We start from the raw sequence: 15,009 nt of genomic DNA, 5'->3' as shown, positions 1-15,009 counted from the left end.
AATATTTTCAAGTACCTGCTATGCGTGAAGCACTGTGCTAAGTTTAAGCACTGTGAGGAATACAGAAATGAAAAAGACATGAATCTTACTTTAGAGAAACTGTCAGTCTAGAAAAGATGACAAAAATAAGATACATAACTATTATGAAAGAAATGCATTCACAAATGTCATGAGAGATTCACAGAAAAAATGATACAGAATTCAGAACATGAAGGGACTCCTTCTGATGGGTGACAGGGGGCAGAGGAAGAGGTTGCAAGAACTGAAAGGAAAGGCAGAGCCACAGAAAGAAAGAAGTATGAAAGCCATGCAAAGACCAATCTGCAAGAGTTAGTAGCTGGTTGGGTATCAGAGGCAAGGAAAGAGAGGATGGAAGAATAAACACTAAGAATGTGGGGCTGGAACATGTGGTGTCTGAAGTGTCTATAGGAAATCCAGACAGAGATGTGGAGTGTATGGAAGGGCAGGCTGGAGATAGATAAAGACTTGGGAATCATCTACACGTTGTTCACTGTTGAAGCCTACATGCTTCCAAATGAGAAAAGAAGGTCAGTTCTTGAAAAGCACTGACATAGAGGGGATCAAACAGAACAAACTGAAGCATAGGAAAGGAGTAGCGGCAGAAAACAATGTCTCAAAAGACGAGAGAAAAAAGTTTTAAGAAGAAAGATGTAATCAAAGACATCAAATAGTGCAGAAAGAACAAATATTCAAACAAGCCACTGGATACTGGCTCCTAATGGATAAAGCACTTCCAGTTGATCAGAAGCAAATATAAGATGACACTTGTGACAAGATGCTCTCCTTAACCAAACCTTAGTCAGGCTTCTCCTAGGCCCTCTTCTCAACCAGGCCTCCACCTTGGCCCAGGCCCCACCAGGCCTGCATAGCCCAGTTTTACCAAGAAGCCTGCTAAGTTAGTTGAGAGAGAATCCCTCTACTTTTGATATCTAATCACTTTTTTTTTTTTTAAGAGACAGAGTCTGACTCTATCACCCAGGCTGGAGTGCTCACTGAAGCCTGGGCTCAAACACCTGGGCTCAAGTAATCCTCCAGCCTCAGCCTACCCAAATAGCTGGAACTACAGGTGTGTGCCACCATGCCAGCTATTTTTTATTTTTGGTAAAGATGAGGGTCTCACTATATTGCTCAGGCTGGTCTTGAACTCCTGGCCTCAAGAAATCCTTCAGCTTCAGCCTCCCAAACTGTTGCGATTACAGGCCTGAGCCACCACACCTGGCTCCAATCACTTGCTAGCTAATGGAATTCCTCATCCCCCTACTCTTGTTATCTGATCACACTGACATGCCCTCAGTAAGTTTAGCAATAATTCCCCCACCCTTAATGTCTCCTCTTAGTAACTGTCCATCCACCACCCCCACAACCTGCTTCATGGTTATAAATTCCTGCTTGTTCATGTTGTATTCGGAATTGAGTCCAATCTCTCTCCCCTATCACAATAGTCTGGACACCTATCATGATCATCTTAAATACAATCTTCTTTGCTGCTTTAACAAGCGTTAGAATAAGTTTTTCTTTAACAGTTGTCAATCTCTCCTTTTTCACTAGAGATGAATGACATTCACAAACACCTAAAAACTAATTATTATCTGTGGCACCGTGGCTGGGAAGAGACGGAAACAGACACGTAGAAAGTGGAAGGGGAGCATACAGAGACTTCTCTTTCAATAAGTCCTTGGTAATGGGAGGAGCACCAAAAAAACACATGACAGTGCTTGAGAGGGTACCAAAGTTAAAAAAAAAAAAAAAAAAAGGCTTTACCATATGGAATGGCAAATCACAGCTACAATCAGAGGGAAACAACCCAAGGGAGAGGAAGAACCTAGTGACACAAGACAGAGAAAAACAAATTCCCATGATTATTGTTTCAATCTTCTTGCACTGAATCTTTTTGTAAATTGCCTCAAATTCTTCCTAGAAAAACAAGAGGCATTAATAAATAACAGAAATAAAAGGTTTTTTAATCCATTTAAAAATGTTAATGTTTAAACTGCTGTTTATATCTGCTCTTCTCATAACCATCTGAAAACTAATAGGAAGGTTCATGTAGCAGACAAATTAATGAAAGATTATGTTGTTTTTATTTTCAGACCTCTAAAAGGTTAAATTAGCCATTTTCATACTGAATTCCTATTCAATTTGATTATGTTCCCTATTGTGAGGGTAAAACATGAACAAACCAAGCTAATTTACGTACAATCCCTTTGTACCATTGAAATGAAAATGAACAATGGTTTAATGAAGTGGAATTTGTTATCTAATTATGCCAAATAATTTAGAAACATCTGCTGGTGGTTAGTAATATTAGAGTTAAACCTCACAGAATTTGATCCAGAGAGATTTCTATTTTATTGGAGCTTTTGTGAGCTTACAATTGGGGAATCCATATTAGAATATAGAACCAAGGGAGACAGAATGACACATTTACTAAATTTTTTAAAATGCACAGAAAATGACGAAAGGAAAACAGAGAGTCCATGTCATATGGATCTGGGCCTTACAGTCAACTCCCAAATTTAATAAATACAGTAGACTCCATAACATCCAACATTTATTGAGTAGCTGGTATGCAGCAGACACTGTGGCGGTTGTTAAATATACAAAGAAAAAAACCTATAGCTTTCCCATTAGGGAACTTCATCCAATGGGGAGACACAAGACTATAAACTATTACATCACCACACAGTAAGTGCTAGGGCAGAGATGGGTAGTATAGGGCACTCTGCATGCAGAAAAGGGGTAACTCACAAAGGAAGGCCAGGTAGAAGAGATGATTATTCAAGCTGAGTTTTGCAAGATGTGTAGAGGTGAGGGCAAAGAAGGGATAGGCACATGATGGTGCCAAAGGTTCATTAAGTAAAATTTTTTCTGGAAAGTAGTCCAGTATGGCTGAAGCACAGTCTCTAAGCGGGAGACAGTGAGAGATGAAGTCAGACAGGTCATCAAGGGTCCTATCTTGATAGTCTTATATACAAGATAGGGAATTTGGACTTAATGGTGACAAGGAACCACTGGAGGATTTTAAGGAGGGAAGTAAATTGTAAACTAACCAATTTCTAAGAGGCAGGTTTAAGTTTCCGATTACAAACTCTCATATAATAAGCAAGGATAATGTGAAATAATAAAGGAGGAAAAAACATAAAAGTAAATGTTTAAATTGACTGAAGGTTATTCACAAGGTACATATATACAGAGACAGTATTGTTATATGTTTATTCTTTCTTTCTTCATTTATTTGCTTAGACTGAGTACCTTGAGTTTACAGTCCTTGATAAATTTTAAGCGTTATGAGGGCAGGGATGTAACTGATTACAGAAATTCTTATCCAAGGTTTCATTTTTCATGGTTTCAATTACACACAGTCAACTGCAATCTGAAAAAATTAAACGAACAACTCCAGAAAATAAGCAATTCACAAGTTTTTAAGTTGCATGCTGTTCTGAGCAGCATGATGAAATCTTACACTACACAGCTCAATCCCACCAAGCAGTGGTCCCCAACATTTTTGGCACCAGTGACCGGTTCTGGTTTCATGGAGGATAATTTTTCCATGGACGGTGGGGGGATGGGGGCATGCACAGGGAATGTTTTGGGATGCAACTGCTCCACCTCAGATCAACAGGCATTAGATTGTCATAAGGGGTATGCAACCTAGATCCCTCAAATGAGTGGTTCACAATAGGGTTCACGCTCCTATGAGAATCTAATGCCATTGCTGAACTGACAGGGGGCAGAGCGCAGGTGGTAATGCTCACTCGCCTGCTGCTCACCTCCTGCTGTGTGGCCCAGTTCCTAAAAGGCCACCAACCAGCACAAGTCCATGGCCTGGGGGTTGGGGACCCCTGCTGCCAAGAATGTGAGTAATTCCTTTGGCCAGCATATCCATGCTGTAGACACTAACTGCTTGTAAGTCACTTAGTAGCCATTTTAGCAGTATCAGTGCTTATGTTCAAATAACCCTTATTTTACTTAACAGTGGCACCAAAGTACAAAAGTAGCAATGCTGGCATACTCTTATAATTGTTCTATTTTATTATTAGTTATTGTTAATCTCTTACTGTACCTAATTTATAAATTAAAATTTTACCATCGCTATGTTTGTATAGGAAAAAACATAGTAGATAACAGGGTTCTGTAGTATCCAGTTTCAGGCATCCACTGAGGCTCTTGGAATGTATCCGCTGAGGATAAGGGGAGACTACTGCATAAGGTTACCTTCCAAAGGAGAAGCAAGCATTGCCTGTTGAACAGGGTATTGTTTACATTTTCAGAGAGTAACAGAAAGTGTCATAGTAGCCAGCACTATCACAGAAATCTACTTGATCTTCACTGTAAGCCCCCTGAACCAGGTCTGCAATGGCACATGGCACTTATTCAGCCACACACACAAAGTAGAAATATTACAAAACCACTTTTTCAAGTGGGTCAACAGACTTGTTAAATGCAGAAATTGTTCTGGTATCTTCAATCTTTGTTAATATTTACAATAACGATATAGGTGACAATATTAGCTACTGTGTATCTTCAACCACTATGCTAAGAACCTTATATAATAATCTCATTTATTCCTGCAGAGGTGGGATAAGGGAACAGCCCGTTTACTTATAAAGAAATTGAGACTAGAACATATAGCTGATCCTTGGCAGAGAAAGGAGTAAACATAGCTCCCTTGCCACCAAATCCAAGCTCTTTCCACTACACTACATGCTACGAAAGTACCATCCTCCATGAACATCCCATCTTACTCAGTAAAATCTCAAGTCCTTACCAGGCCCTGGGGGATACACCCCAGTACTCTCTATCCCCCAGCTGCCCTCTCTCCTCAACTCCTCCAGCTTTCCCCTTGCTGACTCCACTCCAGCCACACTGGCCCTTCTGTTCCTTAAAACTGCCTAGCACATCCTTGCTTCGAAGCCTGCTCCATGAAGCAATTTCCCCATTTCACATGATGGGTTTCTCACTTCCTTCAAGTCTGCTCAAAATTCACCTGTCTGTGAGGCCTACCCCCTCTCCCCCGACATTGTGAGACAGGTAACCCCTGACCCCTCACTCTCCTCTATTTTTCTTCAAAGCATTTGCCAACCTGGCACATTATACATGTTTTATTGTCTGTCTCCCTCCACTACAAATATAAACTCCTTGATGGCAGGAACAAATACATACTTGGCACATATTAGGCACTCACTAAATATTCATCAAATAGATGGGTAAACAAATCACAAAATAGGAAAACACATCCCAAGCCTCAAAGCTACTCCTTGGCAAAATTATAGAACAGTATTTACCTAGTTTCTACACCCTTCTCTCACTTAACGGTATCATCCATTCCTTCCCCAGACCTCGAACGTCCTCTGCTTTTTCACGCACTTTTGCTTATGACATCACCTCCTACAAGCCTTCTTAATAAAGCCCCACACTCTAAAACTTCTACTTTCTTTTCTCTTACAGTATAATTCTCTCAATCAAAATGCCTGCCCTATGTTTTTACTACTTTAAGACTGTCCATCCATAAACTGAAATAATCCTTTCATGCTAAAAGAATGTACTTATCTATATTTAGCATGTAATTCCTCAGAGGTAACATGCTAAAAATCATGCTTTTAATAGTGTAAATTTCACTTACGTTGGAGGTCTGCAGGAAAAAATATTTCAGTCAAACAGATGTTTCCATATTCCTCAAATGGACATCCACACCACTCCCCTGCTGCCTGCCGGACCTAGCACCAACTACTTCAAAACCTAAAATCATCTTTACCAGAGTAACTTCGCAGCCATTAAAGAGCAGAAAACAATGGCAAAGTTCTATATAAAAGATACAAAAGGCCGGGCGTGGTGGCTCATGTCTGTAATCCCAGCACTTTGAGAAACTGAGGCGGGAGGACCACGAGGTCAGGAGTTCGAGACCAGCCTGGCCAATAAAAAATAGCCAGATGTGGTAGTCCCAGCTACTTGGGAGGCTGATGCAGGAGTATTGCTCAAATCCGGGAGGCAGAGGTTGCAGTGAGCTGAGACCGTGCCATCGCACTCCAGCCTGGGTGACAGAGTAAGACTCCGTCTCGGGGGCAAAAAAAAAAAAAAAAAAAAAAGATACAAGATAGGGCTGGGCACAGTGGTCCATGTCTATAATCCCAGCACTTTGGAGGGCTGAGACAGGTGGATCACCTGAGGTCAGGAGTTCAAGACCAGCCTGGCCAACATGGCGAAACCCTGTCTCTACTAAATACACAAAAATTAGCCAGGCGTTGTGGCACATGCCTATGGTCCCAGCTACTCAGAAGGCTGAGGCAGGAGAATTGCTTGAACCTGGGAGGTGGAGGTGCAGTGATCTGAGATTACGCCACTGCACTGCAGCCTGGGTGACAGAGTGAGACTCTGTCTCAAAAAAAAAAAAAAAAAGATATGAGATTAAAAAAAAAAACAACATACATACTTTAAGAGCTGAAGATATGACAGAAATGGGAAAAATCAGGAAGAATTTGCAGTTTAAAAAGCCTCAAAGACTCATTCAGTTTTGAAATGTCAAGTCTGTGGTCACAAAAATCTATTCAAGGAGAGATACGTCTGACATATCCTTGTGCTTGCCTTACTCCACGGAACACATGCAATCCAAAGGAATCGAAAGGTCAGAGTCAGACTGGAAAGAGAAAGGAACCACTTTCAGTGCAGCTGGATAAAAAACAATGAGGTGGCTCTATGCCAGGCCACTGAGCAGCTGGTGACATGCTGGCCCGACTCATCTTCCCTTCTCCCACATTCTCTCAACTGTGGGTATTGGCTCTTTCCAAGAAGTGCTTACTTTTCTAAATTTAAAACAGGTAGGAACATTTTTACCTATCAATTTTTAATTTTATTTTTTGTTCTTTGAGGAAGAAAAGTAAAAAAAAATCTAAAAATGTAAAAAGCTCTTAAAGGTTCTTGGATACAAAACCATTCTTTTCTTCTATTTAATCTTTGTTTTTAAAGCTCAGGTGGTTTTTTAAATTAATATATCTCAGCTTTACTGACATAAATTCCCATACCATAAATTCACCCTTTCAAAGTGTACACTGTAGTGGTTTTTAGTGTATTCATAAAGTATCTATTCTTTTAAAAATAAGCAGCCAAATTAGGAATGTATATTTATAACTTTATTTTGTCAGGCTTTTTTTTCTATTCAATATGACTTTTCAATGTAAATATGGTCATACTGTATCCTGTTTCCTTAGTTTTGTCCTATCCTATTTTTAAGGATAGTAGGATTATATTAATAAAAAAATCAAAGTTCATGGAAATTATTTTCTCTGTAAGAATGACTAATGGCTGGTAATTTGGTTACAAGGCCAGGCTCAAGGACTTGTCTTGAATTGAGTTTGCACAGAAAGTTCTGTGATTTCATTTAGTTTACATATTTCAGATAAATAAAGTCTTCTAAAGATGCTGTAATTGATGCTTTCTATAAGACTGAGAAAACATCAATTGCCCATAGCAAAGCACCTTATCTTTATCAGACGGACTTTGAGAAATGCTACACCCTCACCAGCCCCAGCAAGGTACTCTTTGTCATGGCTGCTCTCAAGATAGTAAATTTCCAGGTTAAAACAATCGTATAAAAAATCTATAACTTATTATACTAATGGCATTCCTTTAAAACTATTATTATAACATATAAAGTATGACCAAACAGTATTTTTCTGCCTCACTATTTTATGATTGCTTTAAATTAGTATAAAACATGTATTCTCAATGAGTTGAGGAGATGGAGAGTTGGGGTAAAAAAAAGTACTGTATTTACGTTACGCAGAAAGCAGATATATCTACAGTACATAAACAGATACGTAGTATATCTCTGGTATTAAATTTTCATCAGGAGAACAATCAGAAAACAGACCTAAAAGACTGGGAGAGGGAGGATTTTTTAAAAGGTTGAGAAAAAGTAATCTAAAAGAAACTAAAACCTTTATTGACAAATATGTCAAATTTGTATAATTATACATATCACTATCTTCTATGTTCAAAAATTAGGCTGCTTATAGGATGGTTATCTGCAGAGACAGATGTGACTCAAAAGACTGCAGTGCCAACATTCCTCTACAGTGTACACAGATGGTGACTATCAGAGTTATAACAACTATAATTCTTTTATTGTTCTTACATAGTACCAGCTCTCCACACATTAAAAGACAAACTTTAAAGCTAAAATATTAGAACCACAGGCATGCATCACCACACCTGGCTAATTTTTTTTTTTTTTTTTTTTTTGAGATGGAGTCTCACTCTACTGCCCAGGCTAGAGTGCAGTGGTGTGATCTCAGCTCACTGCAACCTCTACCTCCTGGGGTTCAAGCGATTCTCCTGCCTCAGCCTCCAGAGTAGCTGGGACTACACGCGTGTGCCACCATGCCAGGCTAATTTTTGTATTTTTAGTAGAGACATGGTTTTGCTATGTTAGCCAGGTTGGTCTTGAACTCCCAACCTCAGGTGATCACCCACCTTAGCCTCCCAAAGTACTGAGATTACAGGCATGAGCCACCACACCTGGCCTGATTTTTTTTTTTTTTTTTTTAAAAAAAAATCACTCTGTCTCCCAGGCTGGAGTGCAGTGGCGCAATCTCAGCTCACTGTAATCTCTGCCTCCTGGGTTCAAGGGATTCTCCTGCATGAGCCTCCCGAGTAGCTGGGACTACAGACACCTGCTACCACACCTGGCTAATATTTGTATTTTTAGTAAAGGTGGGGTTTCACCATGTTGGCCACGCTGGTCTCGAACTCCTGACCTCAAATGATCCACCCACTTCGGCCTCCCAAAATGCTGGTATTACAGGCGTGAACCACCGCACCCAGCCTTTTTTATTACTATTATTTTCTGTAGAGATGGTATTTCCCTGTGTTATTCAGGCTGGTCTCAAACTCCTGAGCTCAAGTGATCCTCCAGCCTTGGCCCCTCAAAGTGTCAGGAGGCACAGGCCACCTATTACAGATGTGAGCCACCATGCCCAGCTAGGTTTTCTTATTTTTACTCTTTTAGAGACAGGGTCTTGCTATGTTGTCCAGACTGGAGTGCAGTGGCTATTCACAGGCACAATCATAGTGCAACTACAGTCTTGAACTTCTGAACTCAAGCAGTTCTCTTGCCTCAATCTCCTGAGTAGCAGGGACTACAGGCATATTGCCACCATGTCTGACTAAAATAGTAAGTTTTGACATCACTATGAGAAGGAACATGGACAAAAATTTAAATAAGGATGATGACTTAAATGACAGCTGAAAAGAATATATTCTGAAAAAGGCAGATGAGCTCACACCACTGGGCCACCCTCTTGTATTCTCTGGACAACTGAAAAATAAAAATGTCAGCAGAGAGTACAGTCGAGTGGGAATTTCCTATAAAATTAGCTTTCAGTCAAATATGAAAATGTTCAATTGACTTGTCTTTTAAAAAATACATTTTAATTTCAGGACATTCAAATGGGAAACCAGAAAATTTCCTAACTATATCACAAAGAATATGACATTGCTATTTAATTGCTCCAAAAGATGTCCATAGGTAGGTGCGTCAGGCTAGTGACAGATGCTGAATAAAGTGAGATAATGAAAAGGTTTCCACGGCAGAAGAGTCTGAAGAAAGATGGTACAAAATTATAGCAAAATCATAAGCATTATTAGAAGTGATCTATGGTAGTAAGGATGGTGACTAAATGGTAACAAGAATAAGGGGCAAGAAGGGTGAGCGGCAACGCCAGAGGTGACTCTACCCAGATAGAGGACCATTATTCAAGGTTCAGCCAGCCCAGCCGATGGTAGCTGAGTTCCCAGTCGCATCAGTTGGTCTGGGCTATAAACCACAGCCCCATTAAGCTATAAATGACAGAGATTCCTGCCAAGGCAAGAGCTGGCAGAATGCTTATTCACCTAGCTCTGCCAACTAAGACTCTATTGGTTGGCCAATCAGGACATTTTGTCAGGTACACCAGCTACAAATTCCCATATTCAAGGATCTGAGACTTTCCTTTTATCCCAGTAATTACTAGAAAACATGTGCTCTCTACTAAGGAAGTTTTCACAAAGCCTATATGGAATTAGTTAATAGTTAAGTGCCACTCACTATACGGAATTAGGTAATTAGTGAATTAGGTGCATTCGCTATAGTTCTAGAAAAGACTCTGGAGTGCCACTAGAGGACCATGTCTCTTGTACACTGTGACAGATGTTTGCTGAAAAAATGAGCAAGATGAGTGAGCAGAGTCTGTAATACATTTGGATAATGTTCGAAATTGGGGGATTTAAAAACTATATCGAAGCTGATAATGAGATGTGAGTTCATTTGAAAGGAGAAGAAAAATGGGTGCAAATTCTTAAGCTTTCAAAAATGCACATTTTCAATTCCCCAATGAGACTGTAAAATCATTCAAGATTGGGGTCTGGTTCTTCTATCCCAAAATAAAACAAATATGCATTAAAAATATCATGTTAAGCAGCAAAGGTGATTAACAGTGAAGATGAGAGATAAGACAGTCTTAACTATTCAGCTTAATTTAACAAGTATTTGAGTTCCTATAATATACTTAACAAGCAAAAAAAATTAAATGTTTGCAAATACAAAATCAGGTAATGTTAGAGGCTCCACTTTTTAAAACTAAGTCACCAACTCCCTATAAAAAGAACACTTCTTAAATTTATAAAAAGCCTGAATGGAAAGAAAATGTAAAACACAAAGCAAATAACTAGTCTAGACTCTGCTGCTGGACTGCACTAACTAATCAACCAAGATACAAAAGATAGGGCCCTGGCAGTGGTTACTCTGGGAAGCCTCAGGTATAAACTCTGCTGAGCTCTGACAAATCCCGTTGATCTGGTTAGGTCCCTGCCTCTAACTCTTTCCACTACCATCTCACAGAACTTTATTGCTCCATTGTTCTTCTGTTCTAAGTTGGTCATTAAGAGTAAATACGAAGGGACATGAGGCACTTCCGACTAAAACCAACTAGTTAAATGTAGTAAAATCTAAAATAAAATCCATTTCTTCTAACTCTTGGGTACATCTCTCAACATACACAAAAAGCTATTTTGAATTGGGCGAGTTTGACCCAATCTCCTAGCATTTACCTTGAATACAACAGTTCTCAAACTTGAGTGAGCATAAGAATCACAAAGGGAGTCACTTTAAAATCCCCTTCCCCCATGTCTTTGGGCAAAAGAATCTACATTTTTAATAGGCATCCTAGATGACTGATGAGTGGTGTAGAACCACTTTTAAAAACAGCTGCTGCTCTATCACTACTTAACAAATAGCCTCTGCACTCAAGAGTGCTTTGTTTTATAACACAGAAACGTTCACACTGTAACAAACTGGATTTTGTGAAGTGAATTCTATTTTCCCATAAGCAGACTTTAAAATTTTAAAGATACATTATTCATTTTGAAGGCTGGGAGTGATTTCTTATACTTTCTTCTACAGGGCACATTCCATGCTTTTCCTTCCTCATCTTCACCACAGTGGTTAAAGATTTAGAATTTAGAAATCCTTTTAAAAGAGCACTTTTCACCCCAATTTATCTTTTTTTATTTGTCAGGAATGCGAGTATTTGAAAAGTTGACTTGTAAACCTTACTTCTGAAACCAAACCTTGAAAATGCCAAATATCTCTTCAGGAAAGAAAATGTTTGTACCAAAAAGGTCCACATTTAAGGAAAATGCTGCTATTAAATAATGCTTAGATACAAGGTACTGAGAAACAGCGAGAATTTTATTATTTTTCAGAAAAAGAAGACACTTTTTAAAAGTACCTATGGAGGATCATCACCAAGTAAGAAATGGCACTTCTAGTAACGCACTTGGGCACAGTAAACACAGTCCCAGACTGAAGCCTGGTGAAGTGAATTCTAGGCTCAATTTTGCCACAAAAGAGCCATGTGACCTTGGGAAACAACCTCTCTGGATCTAAGTTTAATTTATAAAATAAGATAGTTAAATAAAAGTAACACTTTGATTCCAGCAGCTTAAGTCACTGGGAGGTATTTACCTCAAAAAGCATTTGAGGTATGTAACACCTCTAACGTGTTTGATCAAATGACATAATTAAAACCGAACTGGAAACTTGATATTGTGAATAACTTACTTAGGCTGTTCTCGTAGCTATTAATTACATATCATTGTACTTTGCTTCTTCGAAAAAGCTGAATACTTGGAACGTCTAAATGTTCATATATTGAGTTTTCTTAAAGTCAGGTACGTATGTACCATAGTCCAGTTTTGTAAAAGGAAAGAATGTATCTTTTCAGTCCTTTTTCCCAACCCATTGTCATTGCAGACTGAGAAAAAAAACACCTTGAAGTCTTAACCACCAAAAGCAACAGTGTTGCAGTAATTTACACCACAAAAATAACATTTCTTTCTTAATGAATACTCAGTCTCCAGAGATTACAGTTATCTTCCGGTAACCAACTTTCTTCTGTCTGCTCTCATTCGTTAGTGCAAACATTTTCAATTTTAACCCATATTCAGTTCACAAATCATACTTATTTCCAACGGAATATACTGAGTCCAAAAAAAAATTCCCCAGTAGTCCAACAGGAAGCAACACATGCATTTGGCAATTCCAAGGAGGCTGGGGATGCACAGATACCTCGTTCAAAATAAATAAACTTTCCAAGGATCTTTATTTACCGACAGGAAAGGCAGGTTTGAAAACAACCAGTTAACTTCACTCCCAAGTTGGCATCTTAGAGAATCGTTGTGCGTTTGCAAAACACCCAGGACCTCTGAGCCTCCCAGCCGAGAATTGGCCAGGGGAGCACACGCCCATCGGCCCTGCCGGGAGAGGAAACAATGGGAGAGGCGCGAGGGAGCAAGCCGGCGCCCCGGGCGCCCCAACTCTGCGGCCCCGGCCCGCCCCGACCCCACGCGCCGCGCCCCCTCCCCGGGCGCCCAGGCCCCCCAGGCCCCCGCCCCCGAGCCCCAGGACGCGGCCCACCTGCGGCGGCGCGGGGAGACGGCTGCACTTACCAAACAGGGTCAGGGCCATTGTAAAGGCGCTCGCCGCCGCCCGCGAGTCCAGGCGCTCCTCCCAGGCAGGCTAGGGATCACCTCATCAGCCCGCCGCACCCACACCTCAGAGGGAGTGGGGTGCCCGATGGGGCGTGCTGGGGGCGCCGGCGCCCGGGGAAGCTGCAGGCCGGGACGCGGGGGACCGCTGCAAGAAAAAGTTATTCACGCGTTATTGTCTGGCGCACCGGGTCCAGGGAGCCCCGCTAGCTCCCCGCGAGCCGGCACTTGTCGCTGCCATCAGGCGCGGAGCGTGCGCGCGGGAGGAGGTACCTGCGAGGCGGGAGGCTTGGCCGCTGCGCAGTGGCTGGCGGAGAGGCGGCGCCGCAGTGGCGGCGGCGGCGGCTGCGGCGGCGGCGACGGGGAGAGCAGCAGCCTCGCACAGCCCCCGGCGGGGCGCGCTCACTCCGCATCCCGCGGCCTCGCAGACGCCATCTTGCGATAGCGTCTCCCCCAAGCTCGGCCGCGCCGCCGCTTCCCGCCTCTCCCTCGGGCTTCCCGGTCGAGGGCGTTCCCATGGCAACGGGCGCGCGCCGGGGTAAGGGGGTGCGCCCTCATTCCCGCGGCGGCGAGGAGCCACCAGCGCCCCCCTGGAGGCGGCCGCCCGGAGCGGGATGGAGCGGGGCCGGTGTGCGTTTTAGCTGAAACCCCGGGTTTTTTCTTGAATGGAATTTGAGAAGGCGCAGACAGGAGAAAAACGCTGTTACTCGAAAGAGGAAGAGTCACAGGAGGATGCTGCGTGAATGCAGCGCCCGGGCAGGGTCATCTGGGGACCTGGTGCGTGTGAGGACATATTTCTCCTCTTGGCGCCCTCCAGGCTCACTGTGGCTGGAGCCGGTGACCTGAAGCTGCGGGGCTCTGGAAGGAACAGAGGCACTGAATGCTGCCTTCCTCTCCGTTTGGACTTAGGAGCTGCTGGTAGTTCTGATGAAATTGTCACATATTAGGAAACACGAGTCGCTTAAAAAGCATCTGAGATTACCTAAGATAATTTGTTAAAAGACCAATGCTTACACCTGATTTCCTTCCCTTTACATTATACCTCTTTGATGTTGTCTAAAGGAAAAAAAAATCAGCATGTGTCACTGACTGGCACTTATTTGCCACAAAAGATTGTTCCCCTGAGCTTCTTGTATTTATCTGATAATCACTGGCAACGTCCTCCTTTCTGTGATGTTGTCTCCTCACCTCTGTCTCTGCCATGAGGAGCCATACAACGCCTTGAGATTGTCAGCCAAAAGATGTTCTTGAAAAGCTGGGTTATGATGTTTTTCGTCGTTGTCGTTTAATGTATTCAAAAAGTCATTCTTCTCTAGTTGCTATATGTGTGCCCTGTTTAAGAAATTCCTTCTTTTTTCTTGTTTCTCTGCTTAGGGATTTGATACTATTTTGGTATCTGATCATGTAGATCTTCTCTTTGGTTCTCCTTTCTTTCTACAGGCGTCTTTCCTCTTAGTTCCTCAGGTTCCCTAGTGTCATTTCCCTCTTCTCTCCCATTTTCATATAATTCTTTAAGAATGTTATAGGAATATCTTGTATTTAATGTATCTTAGAGATCGAATCGTGATAAAGTGGGGGATTACTACAGTACTTCCAATGGAACCACAGTTAATTCACCATCATTATTTCACAGCAGACTTAAGCATCAGAAGAAAAGCAGGTTGGAAGGAGGAGCCAAGCCTTTTGTTTCAAGTCAGTTAACTCAGGAAGAAAGAAATATTAAAATGATTCAACATGAATGGGCAAGTGTTTAAGATGCTATATGTTTGGAATTTTGTGATGTAAAATGGCTCTCTTTAGCCACTAATCAAAATAAATCTTTAAAATCCCCAGAATTTAAAATCTTTCATGAAAATGGACTCTTGATTTTGAACAACCTTTCTGCTCATAAAAAATTACAAACACACAGCTCATGAAGATAAATGAGAAACTCAAGAAAGCCTTGTGGGATAGATTTTATAACCATAT

The 15,009-nt window shown here is 41.5% G+C and overlaps 1 protein-coding gene across 1 annotated transcript in view; it reads right to left on the bottom strand.

The window, feature by feature from the left end:
- The window catches only part of CHN1 (chimerin 1), a 209,995-nt gene extending 196,501 nt beyond the window's left edge, over nt 1-13,494 (bottom strand). Inside the window, exons 1-2 of the mRNA XM_032755326.2 lie at nt 13,315-13,494; nt 13,003-13,189 (exon numbers count right to left, since the gene is read on the bottom strand). Of these exons, the coding sequence (XP_032611217.1) occupies nt 13,003-13,021 (19 nt within the window). The 5' untranslated portion in view covers nt 13,022-13,189; nt 13,315-13,494. The remainder of the gene's footprint in view (nt 1-13,002; nt 13,190-13,314) is intronic.
- Between the last annotated feature and the right edge of the window lie 1,515 nt (nt 13,495-15,009).

Source organism: Hylobates moloch, unplaced genomic scaffold (assembly GCF_009828535.3).
Source record: "Hylobates moloch isolate HMO894 unplaced genomic scaffold, HMol_V3 SCAFFOLD_1, whole genome shotgun sequence".
NCBI lineage: Eukaryota > Metazoa > Chordata > Mammalia > Primates > Hylobatidae > Hylobates > Hylobates moloch.
The sequence above is the reverse complement of the archived record's forward strand: the minus strand, read 5'-3'. Positions and strand labels throughout refer to the sequence as shown.